This window comes from Vitis vinifera, chromosome 11, assembly GCF_030704535.1.
Source record: "Vitis vinifera cultivar Pinot Noir 40024 chromosome 11, ASM3070453v1".
NCBI lineage: Eukaryota > Viridiplantae > Streptophyta > Magnoliopsida > Vitales > Vitaceae > Vitis > Vitis vinifera.
In genome coordinates this window covers 1,045,964-1,057,821 of record NC_081815.1, presented here as the reverse complement: position 1 = coordinate 1,057,821, position 11,858 = coordinate 1,045,964, and the positions used below count along the sequence as shown (strand labels likewise).

The 11,858-nt window shown below is 28.0% G+C and overlaps 1 protein-coding gene across 1 annotated transcript; it reads left to right on the top strand.

The window, feature by feature from the left end:
* Positions 1 to 65: 65 nt before the first annotated feature.
* Positions 66 to 2,069, top strand: LOC100250940 (transcription factor MYB1). The gene is made up of 3 exons (XM_002278193.5): positions 66 to 258; positions 333 to 462; positions 1,607 to 2,069. The coding sequence occupies exons 1-3, from the start codon at positions 126 to 128 to the stop codon at positions 2,004 to 2,006; spliced, it is 663 nt and encodes a 220-aa protein (XP_002278229.2). The 5' UTR covers positions 66 to 125; the 3' UTR covers positions 2,007 to 2,069.
* Positions 2,070 to 11,858: the final 9,789 nt, after the last annotated feature.

The window sequence follows — 11,858 nt, the reverse complement described above, 5'->3', positions numbered from 1 at the left end:
TTCATCACCTAAACTGCTGACAACTCAATACAAATTTCAAAATTTCTCTTCAAAGAAAATGGGGTTACTTATAGTGAGATCAAAAGGAGAAAAGTACGAGAGGAGTGATTGTGGGCTCTACAGAAATGGGAAGGAAACCCTACTGTGTGAAAGAGGGACTCAACAGAGGGACATGGTCTGCTTTGGAAGATAAAATTCTCTGCAACTACATTGAAATCTATGGAGAAGGCAAATGGAAAGAGGTTCCTCCGAGAGCTGGTAAGATTAATATTATTGTTAAAAAAAAATGTTCTTTTTTTCACAAATAATATGAAAAAAATAACAATTTACAGGTTTGAAGAGATGTGGGAAGAGTTGCAGACTGAGATGGTTGAATTACCTGAGGCCTGATATTAAGAGAGGCAACATCTCTGAGGATGAAGAAGAGCTCATCATCAAGCTGCATAAGCTCCTTGGTAATAGGTAATTGCTATCTCTCTCTCTCTATGAATATGATCGTTCCAGATTTGAATGTGTAAAAAATTCTATCCATTTTTAAAGCTGTGTGATTCAATACTTCCAAGTCATTCATGGAAAAGGTTGAAATTCGTAGAGTGCATTTTTGAAATTATGTTTTACATTTTTATCCATTTTTCAACCAATGGGATTCAATACTTCAATACCATTCATTGTTTTCAAAGTATAAAGGTTGAAATTCTCATGAGTGAATTTACTTTAATTATCTTAATTTAATTTGAGGATATTTATGTTTTGCATTTAATTAAAAGGCATCCTAAAGAACAATATTGCAATTTATAATTGATTTATTATTAATCTTGGAAATAATAAATAATAAATAATAAGAAATTATAAAAGATTGAAGTATAATAAAATCTATTTTAAAAGATGTATCTTTCACATTTTTCGTTCCATTGATTTAAAAAAAAAGAGACTAAAATATCTTATTTGTTTGACAAACCACGGTAAAAGCCCATGGCTTAACATTTTTTTCGACGAGGATTGTAATGATTTGAAGTAAATCTTAACATATCCTTTCAGTGTCCTTGGAGCTAGGTTTGAGACGATGATGGTAATGATTTGAAGTAAATCTTAACATATCCTTTTATTTTCAGTGCCTTGGAGTTAGGATTGAGCGTTCAAGTGGGTTGACTTGAGTTGGATTTAGATGTCAAAATAGGTTGAAAATGTGTTTATCAAATGATCTTTAACAAGTGTTTCTAACCTTTTTTTAATACTTAAAATATAAAAAATTTTAAATATTAAAAAAACTAAAAATACTTCTTAAAATCATTATCAAATACACTTTGAATCAGCTAAATGTAACGATTCATGTGAATTTTAATAGTTCTATTCATGGCAAAAAAAATTTATAAATTAAATAACCAATCGAAAATTAAATAATCAATCGAAATTCTTGAGCATGAAGATAACCCATATCGTTTTTTCATCATGCAGCAATAGTGAGCCGCCATTTATGGTTATGTGCTGTTGAAATGCTTCCTAAAACCCGAAGAATTCATCATAATTATCATGAAAGATTCCAGACACAGTACTCCTTTGAATCCAGACAACACCAATAACTCTACATGTCTCTCCTTAATTGCAGGTGGTCGTTGATCGCCGGAAGGTTACCGGGACGAACAGACAATGAAATCAAGAACTACTGGAACACCAACTTGAAGAAGAAACTTCTGCCCCAACATTCTCCTCACAAACAACGAACTAAATTCAAATCCAACACCCCTCTCCCTCGAAATTCCTCGTCTCATCATACAGTCATCCGAACCAAAGCCGTTAGATGCATGCAACTCGATTTCAGTCATGCATTTCCGACTAGGTCGCAGCCCGGAACTCTTTGTCCTCCGGATTTCGATATGGGACAGGTTTTTGGATCAGATGGCTTCAGCTCTTTCTTCCACCCAAGTGAAGGGATGACTGAAGATAATAACGTGGTGGGCGGAGACTTACCATCAAGTTGGCCGGAGTTGTCTTTTTCAACCAAATGAAGATGTGGAGGGAGATATTGACACCTTTTCTAAATTTTCGCTAACTAGTGAGAATATTAACAAGCTTCTTTCAAATTTTGTAGCACATCCTTCTTACTAGTTTTCCATTCCTTCGTGATAAGAATTGGTGAGATAAAAAATAAATTTTCTTTTATCATTTAAGTAATTAATATTCCATTATATGATCATTTTTATCCATAAGACTACTAAAATTGTAACGAGTCATCCGCACCCTTTTATACTTTCTTCGTAAATATTGGGTCTGTCACAGTCCAGTCACTCCCAAGCTCTTAAAACCTTAAAACTTGTCTACATCTAATGGACTCTTATATCTTTAAAAATAGTCTATGCACTTAAAGTCTTATTATTGGACTATCACAAAAGTCTTATTTATATCTTATATAACCTATATATAAAGAAAGGTTCAAACTATAAATTAAAATTTTTGAACTTAACAATTTCTGAGAAAAATAGAAAGAGAGAATTGCATGGAATGATGTAAACACATAATGTATGCAAATTGTAGTCAGTATTAAATAGAAGTTTGACTGGTAGATGAAGACAGATTTTGACTGGTAAATTGTAGAATATTCAAACGTGGGATTGGAAGCATCAAATTTTCACTAGTACTGAACCCACCAACATTGGGTACCATTCCACACTGATTTTTCTCAGTGGCCTGATCTCCAGAACATTGGGTACCATTCTACACTGATTTTTCTCAGTGACCTTATCTCCAGGGTTCTCGGATTTGGGGTCCATTGACCCTGACAGTTCATGCATTCGATGCTCTATTGTACCAGTCAGATTTATTTATTTAGAGTGTGACCTGTAATAATTATAGGAAGGGATGTACCCTTTTAACATTTTATTTTTCTTTTTTATTTTTTTTAAATATGAGAAAGAATAAAAACATTTTTGAGAATTATTAGCAAGCACATGCACTCTTATTTATTTATTTATTTTTAATTTTTTTTATAGGGCTGAACTATTGAACATGTATGTTTGGGTTTATTAATTATCATACTAAAATTTTAACTATCATTTATAGTATAAAATTGAGATTAGGATTAAAAGAATTCTAAGGTATCAAATGGATAACATATCCAACTCAAAATTTGAGGCCTTAAAATGCATAGCTAAATCCCAACGGTTAAATGAAGTTATAAAAAAATGAAACTCCAACACTAAAATGCAAATAAATAAGTAAATAATATTAAGATTTAAAAAGATAAATACAAATAAATCAAATCATTTACAACTTATAAAAAAATAATTTTAATTTTTTATTATACTTTATTTATTTATATTGTAGAGAAGTCCTGATAATTGAATACAGTTAAATCTGGCAACTGTTTTTTAAAATAATTTTATAATATTTTGTAAAATAAAAATCTGTTTAAAAATCTAAAATGTTTTTAACCTATTTTTAATATTTTTAAATATGTTTTAAAAATAAATTTTATGTCTTAAACTTTGTTTTTAATTATTATATATCTTTGTATAATTATTTTTTTAAATGATTCTCAAATTAAAAGTGAAAACAATTAAAAAATATTCTTTGAAAATATCATATTTCTTATTATCAAATGTGTTTTCTAGTTTTTTTGTTCTGTAAAATAAAAAAACTGTTCTAAAAAATAGTTTTCAAATAGGTCCTTAGAGTCGGTTTTAGTAATGATTTTAGGAAATATTTTAAAAAAAATAGGTGTTTAGTAAAATTTAGGAAATACTTTTAAAAAATTTTAAAAATCACTTATAGTGTTAGAAAATTTACTTGCAGTGTTTTAAAAAAAAAACATTTGATAAGTAATGCTTCTAAAAATACTTAGAGAAAAAACATTTTCATTAAAAATGCTTCAAATAAAACCATGGTGAAACGAACTCTTAGAGTGTTTGCCGTAATTTTAAGAAACATTTTTAGTTTTTTTTTTTTTACATTTAAAAGATAAAAATTTCATAGTGTTAAAAAATTTAAAAACGTTGTCTAAAATTACTATCAAATAAATTTTTAGTTATATGTTTTACGAAAATTTTAAAAAATGTTTTTAATCTTTTTAATATTTGAAATTTTTTATATTAAAGATGTTAAAAACATATTTTAAAATGATTGTCAAAGACACTCTAACGCTTGATCGGCTAAAAATTAATTATTTCCGGGGCAAGGTAGTTAGGTGGAGCAGCTGACAATGTGCATTGAAAAAGGTCCAATTGTTCATTGAATTTAAATTATACTAATTTGTTAGGTTCACTGACTGTGACAAAGGCTTTGCGGAAAGGATAGAATTTATGTGGTTGCTAATAGACCAAATGTACCAAATAGAGTATTTTTATAAATTATATTATATGGATAAAGAGAACTAAGATTATGTGACGGATTCGTGATCCAATGTGGGCCAAAATGGATCCATTGAAAGATGACAACACTTATATCAATAACATTTTGATAGAGAATTCTTTAGTGTATGAATATAAATATAAAAAGTAATTTAATAAATGTTGTATTTTTAAAAATAATTTAATTAAATTATGAGTAGTTTAGTAATAGTTGCAATAAAAACAATTGATAGCACTTAGCGTGTGGATATATAAATAAAAATAATAATATTATATAATAAAAATTAATTTAAAAATTTTAATAATATGTTATAAATATTAGAAAGTGATTTTAGCTCTCTTAGAATCAACTTTGATGGATTTCAAAATAATTTTTAAATTATATTATATAGTATAAAAATTTAAAATTTGATTTATAAGTTTTAAAAATTATTAAAGTATTTAAAAAATTATACTTTATCATTTCATTCAATCCACTCATTTCAATGGATTTTCCCATCCACAAATCCAGAGCCACACCGGCCCACGACAGGCACTTGCCCCTCCCTAAAAGTTTGAAAAGAAAATCGATATTAAGGCCTTACCAGAAAATTTTAAAAACTTCTTTTTCATTCACTTTTTCGAATGTTAACTTTATCAATGTTTGCTCCCTGGAATCTATTCTCATAGTACGATTGCCCATTGGTTGTGGTTTCGTCGAGGCTTCACCCCATCTTCCACGAATTTTTGTCATTATTGGTGCTGATAAATTTTATCAGTTTTTGGTTTAAATACATTTGTTTTGTTGTGGTGATCACCGTTCCTTGGTTTGGGGTGGGGTTTTTGTTAATGTAAAAAAAGAATAAAAAAAAATAGTTCACCGTAAATACCTACGAAACATCTTTGTAGCTTGAAGTACAGTGTTTAAGAAAAAATTATTGAATTCATCAACAAATCTACTATTTATAAACAACTTTATTACTTTATTAACGAAAGATAGGGATACGATTATCTTCTTTCTATTTTTAACTAATTTAATTCAAAAACAAATTTTGAATTTCATAAAATTTTATCTAGTTATTTATACAATTGAAAATATATTTAAATTCTAATAGTTTTTAATAAAGGGAGGGGACATTTAGAGTTTTTGTTTAAAGATGTGAGACCATCATAGGATTATAGTGGGTTTTTATTAAGAATACGAAGGAAAAAGGTAACCATAAGGAGTTTCTATTAAAAATTTTAAAAATAGAGGGACTACAATGAGTTGTTAAAAATCCCAAATATAGAAGAGCCTATATTAGAATTTTGCTAAGGATTGGTGGATAGAGGGACCATGATGGGTTTCTGCTACAAGAAGTCAAAGAACAAAACAAAAAAACTCAAATATGCCATGAGGCCTACTTTACTTTTTCTTTTATTCAAATTTATAATTATTTATGTTTTTTTTCTCAAAATATATATAGAAATGAAAACATTCTATACAATCATGGTTGTGTATTTGTGAAAGTTTTATTTTGGTATTGGGGTGTATAGGCTTCAGAAGGGACTCTACTTAAAAGTGAGATATTTTTGTAGGTCTAATTTATTTTTAGAATCTATCAAAAAAATAATTAATAGTTGGTGTATAACATTATGGTTGCGATCTACAAATAAATCTAATTTGTAGCTGTAAGACCATTTTTAGTGTAGTTTTTCAAAGGGAAAAAAATAATTTATAAGTTCTTAAAATTATTAAAATATTTAAAATCGATCAAAATTCGTAATTACCAACTATAACTTAAATTCTACTTTATCATTTATTTCAATTGATTTTCTTCTCGTTTGGGGCTTCACTCCATCCGCCCATCTTTTATCTTTCAGTTCTCTCTTATTTCCACAAGTCCTGTTAAACCAGGGACGCAGCCACACACAGGCCCACGACTGCTGCTCGCCCTCCCAAAAAATTTTGGAAACATCTTTTTCATTCACTTAGTAAAATGTTAACTTTATCAATGTTTGCTCCCTCAAATATATTCTCATTGTACCAGGTGATTGCCCATTTATGTTGGTTGTCGTTTCGTCTACTCCTTCATCTTCCACGAATTTTTATCATTATTGGTGCTCACAAATGTTATCAGCTTCCAAACTAGATCGATAATTATCTCCCTTTTATTTTTAACTAATTTAATTTAAAAATAAATTTTGAATTTCATAAAATCTTATTTACTTATTTATGTTTTATTTAATCGAAATAGTGAAAATACATTTAAATTTCAACCGTTAAAATAAAGGGACGGACCATTTATGGGTGCAAGAACATCATAGGATTATGATGGGTTTGTTTATTTATTTTTTTTAAGAAAACAAAAAAAAGGTGGCCACAATAAATTTTTGCTACAAATTCCAAAAATAAAGGGGACCATAATGAATTGTTAAAAATCCCAAATATAGAAGGTGATTTTATTAGATTTTTGTTAAGGATACCATGATGGGTTTTTGGTAGAAGAAGTTAGAAAAAAAAATAAAAACAAAAAAAAGCCAAATATGCAAGGAGGCCTATATATATATATATTTTTTTCTTTTGTTCGAAATTATAATTTTTTTTTTTTTGGTATGTGTTTTTTCTCAAAATATATAAAGAAATGAAAACATTTGATGTCTTTTTTAGTGTAGTTTTTCAAATGAGTTAAGAGTGTCTTAGTCATTAAAATAATTTTATAACATATTATGTGGGAGTTTTAAAATTTTAAATTTATTTTTACACTTGGCAGAAATGTTTGCATCACTAAATTATTTATTTATTCTTTGTAAAACAACTTTAATATTTCTTTAACCCATGTTTAAAAGGGAAAAAAAAAAAAACAAATTGCTTGAGTTCATAATGATTTATTTATCATTTGATACTATATTTAATTCCTTAACCCATATAAAAGAGGAAAATAAAAAAATGTATATATAAAAAAAAAAACAAAATGCTTCAAGCTTTAGTATAGTTTTATATTGTGGCTATAAAACACGTTAGATCGAGAATTATTTTTGAGCTTTTTACTTTAGTTTAAGGATTGTTTTTTTTAATGGGGATTATTTTTTGTCGAAAATCTTTAGTAAACTTTTAATAATAAAATATTTTTGTGGGACCAAAAGGCATGGTGGCCTTGTCACTAAAAAAATGGAAAACTTTAGCAACTCGGGGGTGGATGCATGGCACTATGATTAGTGAACTAATTATTTAAAGTAAAGTGAAACTTTATGGCTCATGCCCCTAAAAAAAGTGGTACATAATTCCAGTAGTGTTCAACAAATTATTGAAGTCCTCATCCAAATTTTAATTTTAAAAATGTATAACTTATTTGTAAAAATATTTGGATGTGACACCAACATGAAAAGAATGAAAAAGATATATTTTAAAAAATAATTCCAAGAAAATTAAATTATTTTAATACCTTATGATTTCTCCCATCTCACGTGTTTGGTTCAAACAAAATAAATAAATAAAGTAAAAAAAAATTAGCACTAATTTCAAGCGTGGCTTTGAATGTCAATTGAATCATTCTTGAAACCCTAATACATTTAATAAATTAGTTTATTGTCTTGTTAGTTTTAAATGTTGGGTGAAAATTGAAGTAAACTAATCTTACAAGAAAGTCCAAATCCCTAAGTTAGGATCGATCTTTCATACTCTCTTGAAATTCCATTGTGTCAAGATTCTTTTTTTTTTTTTTTTAAGAAATATAAAATAAATTGAAAACATTCCAATTTTTTTTTTAAAAAAACAAATTTTCAAACCCCAACCTTCAATTTTCTATCCTTTTCCAGGGAAACAAACACCACTTCCCATCACAACGATAACCGGAGTCATTAATGGGTCAAACGAGTGTCAATTATGAGCATTACCTACTCACCTACAAATATGAAATATCATTAAACTAAAGTTTCTCCCTTCAACTGTTGAATACCATTTGGGGCCAATTTCCAGATGTCCGAGAAGCAAGAAAAGCCAAAACTCCGGCTGCTGGAAGGACAGACCTGAATACAATGTCTCCGGACGAATATCAAGTTGGCGTTCATTTTTCGAGTGTTAGGTGTACCGTGTATTTTAGCTACTTGCACCATTAACTGGTTAGGTGATGATGATTATGGATTTAAACCCAACTATTAAACCTATCTGTTTTTTTTTTTTTTTTTAATGTCAATGCATGCAAATTGGAATATAAAATGTATCCAATTCTTTTTTCTTGTCTTTTTAAAATTTTTTCTGGTTCGAGTTATTGGCAATCCAAGTATATATAAAAAAAAATATTTGAAAATGATTAGATTTTATTACTATTATTTATAATCAATGAAGTCCAATTCATGATCATAATGAACTCATGGAAATGAATCCCATGAATCGAACACAACAAAATTTAAGTAGTTTTCATTAAAAGATATTTGACATTTCATAAGAAAATTTAGGACATGTTTGATTGTTGTTTTTAAAAACTATTATGAAAAATAATTTTTTAGAATAGTATTTTTGCGTTTTTAGAAGAAAAAAAAATTGTGTTTAGAACTGAATTTTGGAAAATAGTTTTTGTTTTTATTTATTTATTAAAAAACATGTTTGATTTAGTTAATAAAGAAGATTTTTAGAATAAGTAAAACAAAAAATATATTTGAAAGTTATTTTTTTTAATTAATAAAGTGTTTTATTCTATTATCTTGATATTATAAATATATAAATAATTTTCATATGCACAATTTATTTAAATTTTAAAAAAATTATTTTATTTTGAAATTTTTACAGAAATGATAACTTTGTCACCATGTGTAAGTATAATAATTTCAATAATTTAAAGAAGAAGAAAAGATTTTGCGGGTGGGGGTGTGGTGGTTGGGTGGAGCTCACCTTTATGAAGATGAAAACAGAAAAAACAGTTAAGAAAACACAAAAAAAATAAGAAAAGAAAATACGAAAAATAATATATTATTTGAATACTGAAAAAACAATGAAAACATATTTTTATTGTTCTCAAAAAAATAGTTTTTAAGAACACAAAAAACACAAAACAAAAACACACCCCCTTTCCCCAAACAAGTTTTTTTTTGTGTTTTTTGTTTTCAAGAACAGAAAATAGTTATTGAAAATAGAACCAAACAGGTCATTAGAGTTTATTTTAATTCAAAGGTTTGAAATAAACAAAAGAAATTTTCAAACAAGGCTTAAATTCAATAAAAAAAAATGCATATTTTCTTTCTTTTTTTTTATATATTTATTCAATAAAAATAAAAATAGACTCTAAAATTATTTGGTTTTTTCCATCCACATTTAAAAAATAAAAAAAATAAAAATTGATTTTTGCAATAAATATATTCAATAAATATAGACTCCAAAATTTTTTTATATAATAATAAAAAAATTAGATGATAAAATTTCCAAAGAAATTTCTTGTTGATAAATTTATAATTTTTCTTTTTTCCTTGGAGGTATATTATTACATGGTTAAAACCCTACCTAGTATACATGCATGATGTGAAACAAGAAAAGGCATTTCTATGCATGGGTAAGTATAAAATTATTAATAGTATATGCCCATTTAAGTCAACTTAGGTCATAATCAAGTAAATATTTCTCTTTAACTACTAATTTTAAGTCTTGACACATCAAAGCTGAATTGTCACAATTCAAATCATACATCAAAGTCATGTTCTTTCAAAGTATTAATTAATTCATATTATATTTCAAATAAATCCCTTGGTATTTAATGATCACCTTATCGGAAATCTTTTAGTCAATTTTTTTCTTCTTCTATGTATTGACATGTTTATATTTAATGGGTTTTAGTCCTTTTTCTCTCATATTGACATGTTTGTGGTGGACATGAATAGTATCAAAACAAGTAAATTCTTTAATTTATGTAATTATTATTTTATATCAACATACATTCCGTTAATGTCATTGAAAATAACCAATTAATTAACCTATTTACGAATTGTACCACTCCTCTTTCCTAAGGTAATAATAGTCGAAAAATGTTATGATAGGTATCAAAGTTTTCTTGATGCGATATTAATATTGTGATAATGGTGGTACTATCGAAGTTTAAATCTAGACGGTTAAATATATATATATAAATGAGATTAAAATATAAAAATATAAATAAATCAAATTATGGTACAAATAATAAGATTTTAAAATATATACTTGATTATTTATTGGCTTTGTACCACCTTTTGATACAATAATTGAACCTTGATATGAGTAATGTGAAATAAGATAGGAACAATGATTGAGCATGGTTGAAAGGGCCTAGCTAGGGTTTAAGGCCCCTAAAGGTGAAGCTAAGAAAGGTAAAAGGCTGAAAGGATACAGTGAATGAGTGAGGGCCATGGCTGCTGGCTTTAATGGGTGAGGCTGATGTTGGAAGGGTTTGAATTATGGTAGAGATGGCCACGGCTGTGCCTTGGTTTGAATTTTGACATTCTTGAGCCTGGGTGGCACAATTTATGATAGCAACCTCGCTAGTTGAGGTTTTTAATAAATATGGGTGTGATGTGGTTGGATTGACAGGACCTTGGCCTATGTGAACATCATAATTGTGACTTGTGACACCCCCACAAATAAATGAAACTTTGGTAACTATCATAAATATTCATGCATAGCACAAGCTGATTCGAGAATGATAATAAGACTTAATTGAAAATTAGCAACATTAAGAATAAATAAAGAAAATGACAAATGGATAGGTGATGGCAGGGCAAATTCATTTTTGTTTTGAATTTTCTTTCTTCAAAGAACAGAAGGATCCAGCTGAAAACGTGTGATAGAGATGTGAACGATGCAAATTGAAAGTGGGCGCCCAAGGACACTGTTCAATTTGTCCCTAATAGTAGACTTTTAAAAGTACTGGTAATGAGTAGCTCTCAATCTCGTCACCCACAAACAAATGAACAATTATCAATAAATAAATTAATTAATTATATATATGAACCGTGAGAAGGAATAGGGTTTTTATTGCTACGTGCTTTACAACAATGGAGCACACGAAGACCAGTGTCTGCACCAAACGTTCAAGCCCCTTCTCAGAGAAGGGTAGAAAGATCTTGGAAAGGTAGATGGAACCCTAATTTTTTAATATTTTATGCATGTGCAACTCACGTGTCTAACTGAACCCTATTACTCCCGATGCCGGTCACCCGTGACCTTTTATTTATTTATTTTTTCCGCCATTATTTATTTATTCATCCCATCGTTATATTAATCCACCGATACGTGCCTTTCAATTATTGAATGTGTTAGGATATTTTTTGACTGAATTATTATTATTTTTTAAAATAATAATAATAGTATAAATATGTGTTGAATTTGATGTCATGGATGATTTAAGTAATGAAAATATTTAAGGGAAAATAGAAAATACGTTGATGTCATATTCGGTAGGGAGCACGTGGAACCAAAGCCGTTGTTGTGTGTTTCAATAATGAACACAAAATTCAGTCACGTTTGTTATGAATAGAGTGGACCAATAGAGCACGTAATAATATAATTTGTAAGAAAAATTACATCATTTCGAG